This window comes from Zeus faber (assembly GCF_960531495.2).
Source record: "Zeus faber genome assembly, chromosome: 8".
In the NCBI taxonomy this organism is placed as follows: Eukaryota; Metazoa; Chordata; class Actinopteri; order Zeiformes; family Zeidae; genus Zeus; species Zeus faber.
The window spans coordinates 23,435,184-23,452,594 of NC_137195.1; the positions used below are offsets into that span (position 1 = coordinate 23,435,184).

The following is a 17,411-nucleotide window of genomic DNA, read 5'->3' on the forward strand; positions in this document are numbered from 1 at the left end:
CCTTGGGGCACCCCTGTGGTGAGGTTGTGAGGCACAGACAGCTGGCCTCGCCATGTCACACTGAACGAGGGCCCAGTAAGGTAAGATTCGAACCAGGAAAGTGCACTGCCCGTTATGCCCATACTTGAGAGTATGGACAGGAGTATGCTATGATTGACAGTGTCAAAAGCAGCTGATAAGTCTAGCAGAATGAGAACCGAGGATTTGGCAGCAGCTCTAGCAGTTTTTAAGGCCTCTGTCGCAGACAACAGGGCTGTTTCGGTGGAGTGACCACTTTTGAAGCCAGATTGAAGTGTATCAAGAAGGTTGTTTCTTGACAGGTACTTTTGGAAAGGAATGGGAGGAGAGAGACCGGCCGATAGTTTTCTACTTGATTGGGATCGAGTGAGGGTTTTTTGAGCAGTGGTGTGACCCGAGCCGCTTTGAAAGCGAAAGGGAAAGTCCAGGAAGTATGTGCTCCAACGTTCCCCTTGCTGAGCACAATGGGCAGTTCGGGGTCTCGACCTTTCCCAAGGAGAAGAGGTTCACCGGGTTAGGCAGGACATCATACACTGCCCGAATCAGGAATGTGATGCGGTGTGGCTCAGCCTTCCAGAGGTCCGTCCAAGTGACTTTCCGGTCCACCGCCTGCTCCCACCTTGTCCAGGCCCCCTGCTGCCTCAAGCCAGCCGCTCTGCTGGGTCTTCCTTCCTTTACATTACATTACATTTAGCAGACGCTTTTATCGAAAGGGACTTACAATTATTCAAACACGGACCCCTAGCGGTAAGCCTGCTGGTCGCCAGCAGGCTCCCCGGACTGCTCGCACCCCGCCCTCACCCTCGTATATACGATGTGGGGTTGTTAAGCTGGAGCCGGCCCTTGGCAAGCCCCCAGGCCTAAGCCTGCTAGGCCGGTATCTGCCTGGTCCCCTCCTGCTTCCGAGGATCCCGAGCAGTCCCCCTTCTGGGGGTTGTGCTTCGCGTTTTCTCTTGGGACCCTCGGAGATCCCCCGGGAGAGGACGCGGCCCAAGGGGTACCCAAGGTTGTCCGCGGCCCGCCGCTCCCCAGTCTCCACTGCCGGGCACTCCCCAGTTTCCTCTGCCGGGTGCCTCACCTGAGACCCAGCTGGTTCCTGCCGCTGGTCCCGGTCTGCCGCTAGCCACTGCCGCCGAGGTGCCGCCAGCCCCTGCAGCCGCTACCGTGAGGTGCCGCCAGCCTCTGCAATCGCTCCTGCCGAGGTGCCGCCGGCCCCTGCAGCACTGCCGTTGAGGTGCCGCCTGCCCCTGCTGCCGCCGGCCTGCCACCGAGGTGCCACCGGCCCCTGCAGCCGCTGCTGGCATGCCGCCGAGGTGCCACCAGTCGCTGCAGCCCCTGTCGCCGAGGTCCTGCCCGTCCCTGCCACCGCCGGCGAGGTCCTGCCCGGCCGTGCCGCGCCGAGGTCCTGCCCGGCCCTGCCGCCGCCGAGGTCCTGCCCGGCCCTGCCGGTCCTTGCCCTGAGGCCTGGCCGACCCCCCGAGCGGTCCGGCTCCCGGACCCAGCCCCGGGATCTCCCTCCGGGAGGCCTCCACCCACCTACCCTGTTGGCCTGGGCAGGGTTCCAGCTCCCCGGCCGTCCACCTGAGGGGCCTACGTCCCTCTAGCTCCCCCTGTCTGCCACTAGGGCTCTGTCTCCCTCTAGCTCACCCTGTTTGCCACTAGGGTTCTTGGTCTCCCTCTAGCTCCCCCCTGTCTGCCACTAGGGCTCTCTTTCTCCCTCTAGCTTCCCATGTCTGCCATTAGGGCTCTCAGTCTCCCTCTAGCGCCCCCTGTGTGCCACTAGGACTCTCGGTCTCCCTCGAGTGCTCTCGGTCTCCCTCCCACTTCAGTTCCCTGTCACTACACACCTGTCCACAGTCTGTTATCACACCACCTGTCTCCACTTCCCTCGTCACTCCAGTTTGTACTCAACCTGATGCTCTTCACTCTGTTGGTGTCGGTTTGTTCTTGGTCTTTGTTCCCCGTCTCTGCCTATGTTTCTACCTAGTTTGCGGCATGCGTGTTCCATGTCCCTGCCGGTTCCCCTGTGTTTGCCCTTGACTCTCGACGTCTGATTCCCCGCCGGCTCCTCTGCTTCTGGTCGTGAGTTCTCCTGTCTTCCCTGTCACAGTCCTGATCCCCTGTCTGCTGCCTGTTCCCCTGGACCCTGTTTCCCTGCCTGTTCCTGGATCCTGATGCCGCGCTGGTTTCCATGGACCCTCATTCCCTTGTTTTGACCCCTCCCTTTTCTGCAATAAACCTCTGTCGTATTCCCTACCGTGTGTCTGCAATTGGGTTCTTTCCCCTGACCATCCCACACTTGACAATTTACCTCTAACGTCCACCCTCCGGGACTATTTACTAATGTCCGCCCTCCGGGACTATTTACTAACGACCACCCTCCAGGACTATTTACTAACGTCCACCCTCCGGGACCATTTACTAACGTCCACACTCTGGGGCCGTTTACTAACGTCCACGCTCCGTGACCGGTTACTAACGTCCACACTTCGGGACCGTTTACAAACGTCCACACTCTGTGACTGTTTACAAACGTCCACACTCCGGGACTGTTCAACTCTAACGTCCACACTCCGGGACTAATTCTACCACTTTTTCTCTCTGGTTGTTTTGTTTGTTTGGCAGCAGTTAGTGTTAACCATATTAATCTTCCGGCATATGTGAGACAGACCACACACCAACCAATTTCAGTGGTATTCAACAAAGACTCACTTATTCCTTTCCACACCATGGACTGTTATAAATACGCATGCATGCAGGTTTTTCGAATCAGTTTGTTTAGGTTCCGTTTTATAATTACACTAGTATTATTTATTTAATTTTGCAAGGTCAGTATTCTAGGTTTGTTTTGAGAAGACACTTTTCTGATACCCTATGACCTAGGTGGAACTCCTGCACTCAGACACACAAGAATCGAATTAGCAGGAAGAGAAAAGGCTCTGTTTACATACATATATATATATATATATATATATATATATATATAATTTTTTTTATTTTTTTTTTTATTTTTTTTTTTTCCGGCTGGTTGTGTCTGGTGTTCAACCAGCCAAAGAGGGCACATGTCACTCCGCTGCTCATCGAGCTCCACTGGTTACCTGTAGCCGCTCACATCAAGTTCAAGTCTCTTGTGCTGGCCTACAGAGTGATTGCTGGGAATGCTCCCGCCTACTTAAATGCTCTTGTAAGAGCACATGTTGCCCCCCGGGTGCTGCGCTCGTCAAATGAGCGTCGCCTGGCTCTGCCGGCCATACAGCCAAGGCAATCCAGGCTATTCTCATTTGTAGTTCCACGTTGGTGGAACGAGCTGCCAAAAATGACCAGAGCAGGGACCTCCCTCTCTGTCTTTAAGAAGCACTTGAAGACCCAGCTCTTCAGTGAGTACCTCCTCTCCTAACCTACAATTACTTAGCACTACCTAGCAGTATTTATTGTTACACTAATGTCTCTATCAATGTAGCTTGAATGTTATTCTCCCTTGTAAGTCGCTTTGGATAAAAGCGTCTGCTAAATGACTAAATGTAAATGTAAATGTATGCAGGTCTGCTCCTCACCAGGTCTCCGGGTCTCAGTTTTGGTCCTCATTCTCCTGGCTGGCTCGCCAATTGTGGTGGCTTGAATGATTCGGGCCGAAAGGTGTGATTTAATCGTAGTCATAAAGATTCAGGCCAATACCTATAGGTTATTGTGGTCAAAAAAGATTGAAGCCGAAATCTGTGAATTATTGCCGTTGAGAAGATTAACAGCCAAGGCCCGTGCAGGAGAGCCTGCATTTTGGGCTCATTAAAAAATCTCAGCCCAAGATTTTGAAAAACCCGGTCACGGCTAGGTGCTCTTATCTTCCTGCAACCTTCAAAACTTGGAAAAAAATCACTGGAACAAAGCAGAAGCTGATGCGTACAAGTTTTATTGTGTATCAGATGAGTACAGACACAGCAACGAAACTCTGAGTTGGTTTTGCGAAACCAGAACAGATTTATCCCTTTGTTCTCATATCTTTTATAGTAGGTATATATATATAGAGGTGTTTGCTCGTTTACATATCTCGCCTCTTTTTATGTCAAGAAATAATCAGAAATATATTTTGAGCCAATCGTAGTCTTATTTCTTTGTTTAGCTTTTCTCTGAAGCCGCTTCTCAGCTAGCCAATCACAGCCTTCATAGCTACAACCCTCTTCTATTGAAGATGGCGTTTTTTGTAGTTTTCTATCAGCTGCCAAAATAAAAAAACAAAAAGACTGATATTAACTGACTGTTCAGTTTTAGGGCTTGTCCCTTACATGACCTCGGGAGACGGTGTCCTTCGTGGCTCCATCTGGTGGTATATAGAGTGTACTATTTTTCAAAGGCATTTTAAAAGGATAGATTCATATTAAATTTGGTATTAAGCTGGGTTGTTGTTGCATCGCTTTTTGTACAACATATAAGGGGTTTTCATGTGGGGTGACTAGATTTAATAATAAAAGGTTACTAATTAAACCACAACACTTCCTCCGAAGATCAAGAAGAGTATCTTTCAGGGGCTTTGAGGTGAGTGAGGTGATTCTTTCAGCGAGTTCACCACTGTACTTTGTTAAATACTTGGCCATTTCAAAATGTACAATTTCCCATTTGTTGCCATACACATTTTCAACCTGAGCCTGGTTCAATAAGTCTTAATCAACTTCTTGATTTCGACTTTGACTACTTCATCCTTTATGGTCGAGCTATTGAGCTTCCAATAAGAACTGTGAGCAGTATCCCAGCTGGAGGAAAATGTATTGATATGGATAAGTACTGCTTTTGGGAAAAACATTTATATCTCACATTTGGTTGTGTTTCCCTATTTATTCTATGGTTAGTTCCTCTGGTTTCTTAAATGTCTGAAATAAAAGAATATCCATCAATCAATCAATCAGTGTTGTACTTTGGAGAAGTCTGTGAGTTTGCAGGACAAAACTCGCCAGGTTCCTACCGTGGCCTCGTGTGCCACAATGGTGTCAGTGTGCTTTGTTTACTCTTACTTGTGCCACACCGTTCAAGCTTATTGAAACAATGTTCCATCTCTCAGCGTAATGCTTTATAAAGGCAATACTGCGGTCCAGGTCTAGCTCCTGGGATTTACCACGTTGGAGAGCAGCGGCATCAGCGTATCTCTACAACGCTGACCCATGGGTTCCCTCACTGTGTCCCAAATGTATTTTCCCGATTGGGTTTTGGCTGAATCCATGAATTAAGGTGTGTGATTACCAAAATGGATTACATTTTATTTTACCATATAGATTAGATCCTATCCAGATTCATGATCCAGACAAGTTTCCCACCAGTAATTTCCTCATGAACCCCTTATGTTGGGTGATTAAGTCAGGGGAAATGAAGGTTCTAGATGTCTTGCCAGCATGGCCGACCAGTGGTCCCGTGGAAATTACTCTATAGAACTTCTTTCAATGATTTAAAATGATGTATCTTTTTCAAATATGTTATTTGCCCCCTCTCTCTTTCTCCCTCACGTAGGAATCAGTGAAGACCTGTAGGTACAAATTGGCTTTAAGAGATGATCGGCCACACATAAAGTAGATAACCAACTGCCTCTGGCTTTCTGTAAATATTCGGAGTGTACAGCACTTTGAACGCAAATAGGTTTGTTGGCTGAGTTCTTGTCTGGAGGAAACTATGACCTGCCCTCAGACCCTTGTGAAAATCTTTTTTAAGATGAATTGACAAAATCAGGTTGAGACAGGGCTACATGGCTAAGAATGTACATTAAAAACTCAGATTGCTTTCCACTGCTCATTGTCAACAGGGGAGATGAGGAGATTCAAGATTCAAGATTTTTATTCGTCACGTACATATACATACTTTCATACATATATGCAGTGAAATGTAATGCAACGCACCCGGTGATAGCACACAATATGTCCTAGGAAAAATTTCCTAAAACTCCTAAAACGTAATACAGTAAGTCGAATACTTATAAAAATATATAGAATAAAATAAAATACAATAAAAATAAAATGAAATAAAATGGAATAGCAGACGATTCCATTCATAGTTTGAAGCCTTTATTGTTCATACCAAAAAACCAAATTTCCACAGTGAAGCTAATATGTGGAAGCAACAGGTAAAGCACAAAGAAACCAACGTCATCAAGTCCAAAAACAGTTCTGTTCACATCAAACTAAACATTTAAAAAGAACCTTTTAGAATGGGAATAAGAGAAAAACACATAAAGGGAGAAATGGAGAAAAAAAAGAATGATGTCCAATTATTTTTACAAACATTATATTTGATGCATCAAAGTAAAGAACACCTCACACAATATGTTGTAAATGTTTGTCATTTCACTCACTCATTGTAGTGGCTGATAGTGGCTCTGGATAAAAGCAACTGATCAATGTGTAGAGATACAAATGTGCTGTGGCTGGATAAGAGCTCATTGTTTTTACCTCAGAGCTGTGATCCTCAGTGACGCTTTAGGGGAACCTTAGTAATTTGAGCTAAACGCTGGATAGATCTTCTCAGTGAATGTGCAGCCTGTGAAGGAGTAGATATGATCCTTTGCCTCCACATGGTAGAAGGAAACTAGCCCTTCCTCGTAGTCGACAAACACCCCAACTTTGAACACATTTCGTTTCTAGGATAGTTCAACCCCAGAACAAGTTGTTTTATTTCCATATATAATCCAGCAGCCATCTTCAGTGTTGACATATAACCCTCCCTTCCTGTTGACTGACTCTTTGAACACTCCTAAACACCAGTCCTCCCCTTCCACCTCAACCTCATAATATAATCTCCCTGAAGTGAAAGCCTCTTTTCCCAGGACATATATAACTCTATCAAAACGTTTTGGATTATCAGGGAGCTGCTGAGGTTTGTCTCCAAGTGTCACTTGTTTGCCATCACCAGACACTATCAGCTGTGGTTGTGCTGTTTCAGGGTCCAGGGTCACATCCACTGTGTACAGCTGCTGCATCAGCCTCAGTCTGACATCTATCGGTAAGTCTTCCAGAACTTCCTTGATCAAGGCTGTGTGGACCACATACAATGTACCTTTTTCACATTACATCAGAGTGAGCATGTTTCTCTATGTCGTTGCTCTGGCCCTTACCTATATACTCACATACAGTGGGGGAAATAATTATTTGATCCCTCACTGATTTTTTAAGTTTGCCCATTGACAAAGAAATGAACGGTCTATAATTTTTGTGGTAATTTTTGGTAGGTTTATTATAACAGTGAGAGACAGAATATCAAAAAGAAAATCCAGAAAATCACATTTAATAAAATATATAAATTATTTTGCATTTCACTGAGTGAAATAAGTATTTGATCCCCTATCAAAACATGACTTAGTACTTGGTGGAGAAACCCTTGTTGGCAAGTACAGAGGTCAGACGTTTCTTGTAGTTGATTATCAGGTTTGCACACATCTCAGGAGGAATTTTGGACCACTCCTCTTTGCAGATCCTCTCCAAATCTTTAAGGTTTCGAGGCTGCCGCTTGGCAACTCCAAGCTTCAGCTCTTGCCACAGATTTTCTATAGGATTAAGGTCCGTAGACTGGCCAGGCCACTCCATGACCTTAATGTGCTTCTTCTTGAGCCACTCCTTTGTTGCCTTGGCTGTATGTTTTGGGTCATTGTCGTGCTGGAAGACCCATCCACCACCCATGTTTAGTGTCCTGGCTGAGAGAAGGAGGTTGTCACCCAAGATTTCACGGTACATGGCCCCCATCCATCTTTCCATCGATGCGGTGAAGTCGACCTGTCCCCTTAGCAGAGAAACACCCCCAAAGCATAATGCCTCCACCTCCATGCTTGACGGTGGGGATGGTGTTCTTGGGGTCATAGTCAGAATTCCTCTTCCTCCAAACACGGCGAGTCGCATTAATACCAAAGATTTTGGTCTCCTCTGACCACATCACCATCTCCCAGGTGTTCTCTGAATCATTCAAGTGTTCATTGGCAAACTTCAGACAGGCCTCTACATGTCCCTTCTTGAGCAGGGGGACCTTACGGGCGCTGCAGTATTTTAATCCATTACGGCGTAGTGTGTTACCCATGGTTTTCTTGGTGACTGTGGTCCCAGCTGCCTTGAGATCATTAACAAGCTCCCCCTGTGTAGTTCTGGGCTAATGCCTCACCTTTCTCATGATCATTGATACCCCACGAGGTGAGATCTTGCGTGGAGCCCCAGACCGAGGGAGATTGACGGTCATTTTGTGTTTCTTCCATTTTCAATAATCATGCCAACGGTTGTCTCCTTCTCACCCAGCTTCTTGCCAATGGTCTTGTAGCCCATTCCGGCCTGGTGCAGGTCTACAATCATGTACCTGATGTCCTTAGACAGCTCTTTGGTCTTGCCCATGATGGAGAGGTTGGAGTCTGATTGATTGATTCTGTGGACAGGTGTCTTTTATACAGGTAGCAAGTTGAGACAGATATTTTTTATACAGGTAACAAGTTGAGATTAGGAGTACTTTCTTAAAGCGAGAGGACTAATCTGTGGGAGCCAGAATTCTTTATGGTTGGTAGGGGATCAAAAACTTATTTCACTCAATGAAATGCAAAAATATTTTTTTATGTGATTTTCTGGATTTTCTTTTTGATATTCTGTCTCTCGCTGTTATAATAAACCTACCAAAAATTACCACTAAAATTATAGACCGTTCATTTCTTTGTCAGTGGGCAAACTTAAAAAATCAGTGAGGAATCAAATAATTATTTCCCCCACTGTATTTAATGATGTTGTTAACAATATTTAGTTATGCACTTAATAATATTTATTTATAATATTTAAAGCTTTAATTTAAGCTTTATTTTTAAGTTTTCGAGCAACAAGTAAAATCCACACACACACACACACGAGGAACCCTTGTCGTGACATGCTGTCCATCTGCTCCAGGACTTGTTCCATCTAGCCCACTCTGTACAATAAACTTGTGTTTTCTCAACCCCATCGTCTGTGACTGTGTCAGAGGGCCCCGAATACACCACTTGGGTGGCATGTGGTGTGTGGCAGGCGGATCTGCGACAGTCAGTTGGTTACTGAGCTTACTGCGAAAAATCTAACTTCGGGAATCAAACCACACTCCAGACCTAAACTCCATTTAGAGGCTGTGGCAAGACCTGGAATGAAGACAGCTTGTGCTCAAACGCCCACAACTGTCACAGGGGGAGTTCTGCATGGAGTAGTCCAAAATTCCTTGACAGGAGAAAAACGTGAGACTAATCCATAGCTCTAGGTGTTAGATCGCAGCTATTTCCGTTAAAAGGTGATGTGACAAGTGATTGAATATACAGGGAAATCCCACCCCCCCAAGGGGGCTATCAGATGAATGGTTTTATTTTTTTAGACCAATAACAGAAAAATTACAGTCTAAATAATTCCATCACAGAATGGAAAAACCTGATCAACTGTCGACTTTAATTTAAATTTACCTGGGGGAGACACTTTTTCCCCTCACCCAAATATATTTAAAGTAGTATTCCTGTCTGTTCCTGAACACACATAGGAATTAAAGGTTTGTCATTCCAAAGAATAAATAAAAGATGCAATTTAAGATTTTAAGCAATTAACAATTTAATACTGTAGACCATTATACAAAAATGTGTGTGCATGTACAACATATGCACATGTCAAACACTGCATTAACTAAACCAGCCTGGACGTTTCCGGGCTCTCTCCACTATCCTCTTGTCTTTGTCGAGCTCACTCGGTGTCTCGTCCTCATACAGGACGACCGTCTCGACGGCCGGGGCCTTCAGCGGGCCTCCCTCCATAGCTTTGATCTGCTGCCGAATTAAATACGTCTCCCTCTTTACCTTGTCATAACAGAAGCTACACAGGACGTGTTTCTGCTTTAGGTGGCCACACTCTACACATGGCTCAACATTGGCCTGAGGAAGAAAAATAATTAAAACAATAAAATCAACATAAAATCAACATTAAAGAGTAAAAGAACAACTTTATTTTGTATCCAATATAAAACCATTTCATGAAAAAGCACATCAAAGAGATAGACGACACCGCAGTGAGGTATTCTGGGGCGATATAAACAGAACAAAAACAAAAACATTCAAATTGTCATCTTGTATGCCATACAATATAAAATCTGGTATTTACAAGCAGGGTGAGTGCTATAGTCTTAGCTTTGTGTGCATCTTCTAGGGCCTCCGGACCTTAAAAAAGCAGCTACAACTGTAAAATCCACAACGTCTTATACATCAATTCGTTACATTATTTGTACCTGGATTTTTATCAGCTTGCTCTCAGCTCGTCTTCTAGTACGGTTGACTTCGATAGTGCGTCTTTTCTTGGGCGCTGCCATCCACAGGATGCTGTCCAGGAAGCCGGGGGGCTGCTCCGGGCTCTGCTGCTCCCCCTCGGGACGCTCCTCGTCGCACTGGGGCAGGACATGGGGCACAAGGCTGGGGCTGTTCAATGCCAGCGCCGGTGCTAGATAATGGGGGAGACGGGTGTCACTACCAGGAGGGTGTCAGGAACTCCAGCGGGTCCTCTGGTAAGTGGAGGATCCCTAACTGCTCCCAAAGAGTCGGATTGGGGGCCTTACTTGGCTGCCTCTGCCATCTGTGCCTGAATTTCCCCCTAAGGTATTAATAAAGTATCTTATCTGAAAATGTGGAACTTTGAAAATGTTAAATAAAATTAAATGTAGTATCTGTACTCAGTTAACTGTATTCAGTTTCGAAGGGTTTTCGACTTTTAATCTACAACATTTTAAAGGAGAAATCGATACTTTTCACCCAACGTTGGGTACTTTAGTAACGTAAGTAAAAGCAATTTCCCCCTGGGATTATTAAAGTATTTCTGATTCTGATTCTCTGATCTGATTTTTTTTTTTTAAATCAAGATTCACATTTATATGTATATACACACATATTTTATGTATATATATATATATATATATATATATATATATATATATATATATATATATATATATATATATCAAAAGTATATCGTATGCCATTTTATGTAAATTTTAACAAGGATGACAGTAATCTGCAAAAACAAAAAGAAACAGCAGCACTTTAGTTCATATTATAGGCTGTTTTACAGATGTACTATTTTATTAGAACGACACAAGGTGCCTATCTTCACCACACGTGTTTGCATAGAAGGGAACACACGCACCCAGATGTCGGTCGAATCCCACCGCCTGTAGAAGCTTGGTTTCAACTTGTAAAAAAGAAAGCCGAAGCCCGTTTATCAAACTCGCTAAGTTTAACATTTCTACTATTTTGTTTATGGTTTAATATGTCAGCTAGCTCACGGTCACCGGGAGTTTATACGTCATCAAACTGCGACAACCAACAGCTGGCTGCTTGTGGCTATTGTCGTTTTGGTTTATATTGAAAATGACTTATTTTACGGAATAACATATTCATTTAGCATCAGACACTGCAATATTATTTTTAATAGAATTAAGGAAATAAAATCCCAAACTACACAAATCCCGAAAACATTTTGATCGGAAGTTGATATCCACCAATCACAGCAGCCGTTACTGCGAGACGCGTGAATCCCTTCTGCAAAAGCAAAGATGGCGGAACGAGGCTACAGTTTCTCCCTCACCACTTTTAGGTAAACTTGATCATAATACTTAATCAGCGGCCCTAACTTGGCACCAGCCTGCGGTAGTTTATCGCAGTTTGTATATGTGGTTTCCAATGATTTCAAGACGTTTGCTTCTCGGATTATAAATGGAAGTTTTGCCGTTCAGTTGTTGCCGGTGCATTGTCATTCCCGTTCGCTGTTGAATGAGCTAGCTGCTAGCTGCTAGCATGTTGGCTATCGTTACGAATAAAGGCTGAAGCGATGTGTAGCTCCGTCTGAAATTATCAGGCGGCGCACTGCCAAAACAAGCTGAGTTTAACCTGTATTTTAAACAAAATACGCAACCGTACTATAAATCGCAATTTAAGCTAGCCATGTTAGCTTAGCATGCTCACCAGGCAGCGCTGAAGTAAAGTTTTGCTTTCAGTTTTGCCTACATTCTATGCTAAAGCAGCTTAGCTCTGTTTGTTCGTTGCTTTCAATTCAGCGTTCCACTTTCCCCACCCGTCCATTCAACGTTAATCTTATTAGACTCATGGCATTGCTATAACGCTCCAAAATGATACCATGGAAATTCTTGTTTGTATTTTCTCAGCCCTTCAGGTAAACTGGTCCAGATCGAGTATGCTCTGGCAGCAGTAGCAGCTGGAGCCCCATCGGTGGGGATCAAAGGTAGATTCACGCATGGTCATCGTGTATTGATATGTTTAGTTTAGAGTCCTGTGTTGGCAACTTGGATAGTATTCTTTATTTTTGCTGTTGAGGCCTTGATGTTGATTACATCAATCAGCAATACTGCACAAAGTTTGGAAAATGACTTCCATTAGTATAAATTCTCATATATATATATTGCAACATCCTCCGTGCCCCTCCTTTCAGCCTCCAATGGCGTTGTCCTGGCAACAGAGAAGAAACAGAAGTCCATCCTTTACGATGAGCAGAGTGTTCATAAGGTGGAGCCCATCACTAAACACATAGGGATGGTCTACAGCGGGATGGGGCCTGACTACAGGTAACTGACAGTGTGTAATGAAGTGTTGTTCTATTAATCTTTCATTTTGTCCGTATGTGAGCGTTGTTATTTTCAGTGTTCTTCATTTGGTGTTGGGAGTTGTTCTGAACGCCTAGTCTTATTTGTGCCAGTAGAGAATAGATTGAGGTGGTTAATGCTTGCATCAGTAATTTAGGCAATGCCGCTGACAGGCCAATAAAACATGGTGGTGTAAGCGTTCCTTTTTCATAAAAACAATTGTACTTGTTTACATGTAAACGAGCATGAGTGAAGCGATGGAGACTGATGGCGGTAGTCAGACTTGGCCAGATAATAAAGAAATTGGTTGAAAATGTGAAGCTCCATGCATAGTTTAGACATGGATGATAATAATAGTCTCACCTAGAGCAGAAAACAATGAAAATAGACACCTGCCAGATGTGATACAATACGGCATACAGCACTTATGTTTGTTTAACTACTTGGTTATGTCATCTACAAAAAGATTACTTACATTTATTTTATTGGGTATAGGCTTTTCATGTTGTTAATTTCAGAAGGTAGTCTTACACGCTGTGAACTTGCGCCGCACACTTCAATCGGTTTCGTTCTGCTCACAGGGTTTTAGTGCGTCGAGCCAGGAAGCTGGCACAGCAGTATTTCCTGGTCTACCAGGAGCCAATCCCCACAGGCCAGCTGGTTCAGAGAGTGGCCTCTGTAATGCAGGAATACACACAGTCTGGGTAAGTCAACACTAAGACACCCCAACTCACACACATGCGCAGCCTTACTATATTGAACATGGGCAGGCAAGCACACACCAAGATAAAACATACCCATCCATCGAAATCTGGTCTGTCAAGCCTCACTATAATAGGCGTGGGCCGATTCACGATTAAATCGTCTATCGACGATTGACTCCATCGATCGGGATTGACATAGATGACAGCCTTTTTTTTTTTTTTTTTCCTTTAATCCGCCAGGAAAAATCTGAGAATTGTAACGGTGTACATGCAGTTTACCTTATTCTGAAACTAGAGCGGAGGGAGGGCGAGAGCGAGGGGTGGCGGAGGGTCTCCCCCTTATGAGGTGCGCCTCATGAATGTCTTGTCCCGACAATACACTACCTTGATAACCATTAATTATAAAGCAAACAAACAAAAAAAGAACCCACCTGATAAGAAGGGCACCGTTGGGTCCATGGCCCCCCCCCGTGCATTTACCTGCCGCGTAATATGCAAATCTTGTGATTATAATATAGCAATATATAATATGATTTAATAGAAAAAGATTTTGATCTATTTGGTTTCCTTAGTTTCTTACTGTATGGAAAATTTAAAACGTAAACCTAATTCAAAGAATTGGAACAGTTTTTTGGTTTTTTTTTTTTCTCCTACAGACATCGGTATTTATTTTTGTTTGTTTCCTCCATGTATGAAACAAAATTTTCAAACAATGGAGTCAAGGGACTGTCCCGAGTCCTTACTCCATACTGTTACAAGAAAAACGTCTCCCCGTTGCTTTCTGTTGCTATGGAACTTAACTTAGTAAAAACTGGATGTTTTGTGTAAATACTTTACTTGAAAATAATAAATCCTGCACTTCTGGAGCAGGAGCAAAGCATTTGCCACGTAATATTATGTTCTATTTGCGCGCAAACCCCACCTCGCCCCCGATAAGGTCGTATATTGCCGATCACTGCCCCCCAGCGAGCGACGATTGGAATTTTGCACGATCAGCCAAGGCTACTATAATATGGCCTAATGGTTTAGAGAAAATTTATATTGTTTTTTCTGAGCAATGTTGTGGTTTGATGACTTTAGTAAAGAAAGCCTATAACTGCCTATAACCTATACAGACAAAATTGAACATGGCATGGAAACCAACAATCAAAATAAACAATTTATTATGACTAAAACAAGCTATATCATTTTCATTCACAATCACAGCATATCATGAAACACCCAATTTAACTTCAGAAAGCTGTTTTACTATAAGCCACCAGGCAAATTTCTCCATACAAAACCAACTTCAACTCTCGTAGATGCGTTCATAAGCCAGTCAAGCGACATTTCCTAACAACATAAGCAATAAAAAACATCAGATTCTGCGTTTTTATGTGCTACTTCAAATCGAGATGGTCACATAAAATACACAAGTCCCAGGCCATGGTTTCAAAGAATGCTGAACGTAATGTTAATTCTTCCTCTTCCTATATGTAACATTTCTGTATAATTGAATAAACCTTCTCTTGGTTCTCTGATCAATCTTCCCTCAAAAAATAGGTGGCAATACAAAATAACGAGTGAACTGGTGTGGTATTGGATAACGCGGAAAATATGCTACTTTTCATATGTATGCAACAACGAATAATAATTTGTAATCCTTTCATTCCTTACAGATTGTTTAAATAAGATGGAATTCAAAGAAAAATACATTTACATTTACATACATTTATTTTATTTCTTCCATTTTCTAGAGGAGTGCGGCCATTCGGAGTGTCATTGCTGATCGCTGGATGGGATGAAGACCACCCCTACCTGTTCCAGTCAGACCCCTCTGTAAGATTCACTAAGCCACAAACCTAAAGGAGAAGGTCTACCTGCACTTTAAGTGATGTTTTAGCCTTGCTGCCTTTTCAAAGCCTATGGCTGTAATTACCTCCATGTCACAACTGGACAACACCTCGGTGTCTGTATCATAATAATTGCTCTTGTTATCAGTAATGAATTAACAAGTATTAGTAGATTATTATTGTATAGAGTAATTTCAGCTATTTTATTTTCTTCATAATGCTGTTGGGTCTATCAAACATCTTGTAAACTGCATTATTCTGCCTTAACAGGGTGCATATTTTGCATGGAAAGCCACGGCCATGGGAAAGAACTATGTTAACGGAAAAACATTCCTTGAGAAAAGGTAGAGTGAGAACTATTTTAATTCTCAGTGTCTGCCACCACAGAAATTCTTTTCGCTTGTATGATATTTGTAGCATGTAAACTACATCCCTTCCTGTGCAGCTGTATTATTGTGTACTGTCCGGTACACGGACACTCTGAATCAGACATTCAAAATCAGTCCCTTAGGCCTCACCTTCTCATTTTAGGTTGTTTTATTTTACCTTCCTCTGTGAAACAGTCACTGTCACCACACAATCTAGAATGGCCAACGAGAATCTAGTTTAGTCTTCCTTCCCTCCCAGAATGTGGTTATCAACGTCAATCCACCAGTAAATTTGTCTTACAATATGATGTTTTGGCCAATCCTTCTATTGTACCTCAGAGTTAAAAAAAAGAAAAGAAAAATGGAAGTAACTTAAGGAATGGAGTAATATTTACATTTTCTATTCTCTCAAGGTACAACAATGACCTGGAACTGGAAGATGCTATCCACACAGCCATCCTGACATTGAAGGTACGGAAATTGTTTTGAAAATTCACTATCTATGATAAGATAAATCTTATTAGTCCCACAACGGGGAAATTTGCACAGTGACAGCAGCAAAAAGTGACAGCAGAAAATAGAGAGCATCAATAAAGAGTTTTAGTAACTAAAAGTAAGTAAGTAAGCAAGGTAAGCATTATAAACAATATAAAAGATGTAAAAATATATACCTAAGTAGAAACAACATAAATCGGAATCAGTATTAAAAAGTATTGCACATATTTTGAAAAATTGCACACTCGGGATTGTACTTATATTTTTCGGATAAAAGTAAGTGTGCGTGCGTGCGTGCGTGCGTGCGTGCGTGCGTGCGTGCGTGCGCGCGCTGCTGTTAGTTATACAGCCAATCTAGAATTTCTGCTCATTTTCTCTTGTTTATTGAATCTTCCATTGCAACATCCATTTCCCCCTGTATGTTTCAGGAGAGCTTTGAGGGCCAGATGACGGAGGAAAACATCGAAGTGGGAATCTGTGACGAGTCCGGCTTCAGACGACTCACCCCAGCTGAAGTTAAAGACTATCTGGCAGCCATTGCTTGAACATAACCCATCTGCTAAACATGGCCACTTCCCAACTGATAGACATAGCAGCACAGCAGCATCACCTGGACACCACAGTGCCATTATTGGCGATATTTCTACCTTTTTAGAGTGTTGCAAATTGGTGACAATGGATCAAAGATTAAGAGTCAGATTTGCTTACCTTAGTGCTGTTATATCTGTCAGAAGGCTGCAGTGGAACTGAATTGCACTGTGGATTATGATTTTCTTCAGTAGACTCTCAACAATCTTACAGTTGTAGTCCCATAATTCCTTTATTCCAGACATCCACAAAAAGACGAAAGAGTTGGTTTTTCCAGTACCATGAGCACAATTTGAAACACCAAGTGGCATACATGGTTTTGTTACTTTAAAAGTAGAGCTAGTTTTGCTTGGACAATATCTGATTGAACCAATTTGACAAATGTATCACAGCAATCTTATTTCGATAGAATCTTACTGATGCAAAGAAGGCACTAGGGAATCTTGTGGTAATCTTCTTTTAAAACCAGGGGATAAAGTCTAGCTACATGACCAGGTTTCATTGGATCCCCCCACCACACAGGAGGAAACTTGAGATTTTACTAAGAACCATAATCCATGTGCAATTTCACATTACTCACAAGCACTGTTTCCAGTTTAGCAACATTTCTATCATCTTTATTTTCTTCTCGTCTGTGTTCGGTTTTTCAACAAAATAAATGTTTCACGTCAAAACCCTTGTCTTCAATCTTGCGGAATAGAAACGAGTGATACCAAACCTAATAAGAATACAACTACTGAACGTAATAAGAATACAACTACTGAACGTAATAAGAATACAACTACTGAACGGAATAAGAATACAACTACTGAACGGAA

General features: G+C 43.0%; 3 protein-coding genes across 3 annotated transcripts; 1 reads left to right on the top strand and 2 right to left on the bottom strand.

The window, feature by feature from the left end:
* Nucleotides 1-6,210: 6,210 nt before the first annotated feature.
* Nucleotides 6,211-8,317, bottom strand: LOC307233517 (pyrin-like). Its single transcript, XM_080004855.1, is given in 3 exon segments — nucleotides 6,211-6,617; nucleotides 6,619-6,631; nucleotides 6,688-8,317. Coding segments are annotated over 3 exon segments (432 nt in total). The 5' UTR covers nucleotides 6,971-8,317; the 3' UTR covers nucleotides 6,211-6,481.
* Nucleotides 8,318-9,553: 1,236 nt separating this feature from the next.
* On the bottom strand, nucleotides 9,554-11,305 carry mrpl32 (mitochondrial ribosomal protein L32). The gene is made up of 3 exons (XM_080004979.1): nucleotides 11,154-11,305; nucleotides 10,246-10,454; nucleotides 9,554-9,895 (listed from the first exon to the last, which is right to left on the bottom strand). Exons 1-3 carry the CDS (start codon nucleotides 11,248-11,250, stop codon nucleotides 9,647-9,649), a joined length of 555 nt encoding a protein of 184 aa, XP_079861105.1. The 5' UTR covers nucleotides 11,251-11,305; the 3' UTR covers nucleotides 9,554-9,646.
* A 245-nt stretch (nucleotides 11,306-11,550) lies between these two features.
* Nucleotides 11,551-17,261, top strand: psma2a (proteasome 20S subunit alpha 2a). Its single transcript, XM_080004978.1, has 8 exons — nucleotides 11,551-11,603; nucleotides 12,172-12,248; nucleotides 12,456-12,588; nucleotides 13,188-13,310; nucleotides 15,047-15,128; nucleotides 15,413-15,486; nucleotides 15,924-15,981; nucleotides 16,434-17,261. The coding sequence occupies exons 1-8, from the start codon at nucleotides 11,563-11,565 to the stop codon at nucleotides 16,548-16,550; spliced, it is 705 nt and encodes a 234-aa protein (XP_079861104.1). The 5' UTR covers nucleotides 11,551-11,562; the 3' UTR covers nucleotides 16,551-17,261.
* Nucleotides 17,262-17,411: the final 150 nt, after the last annotated feature.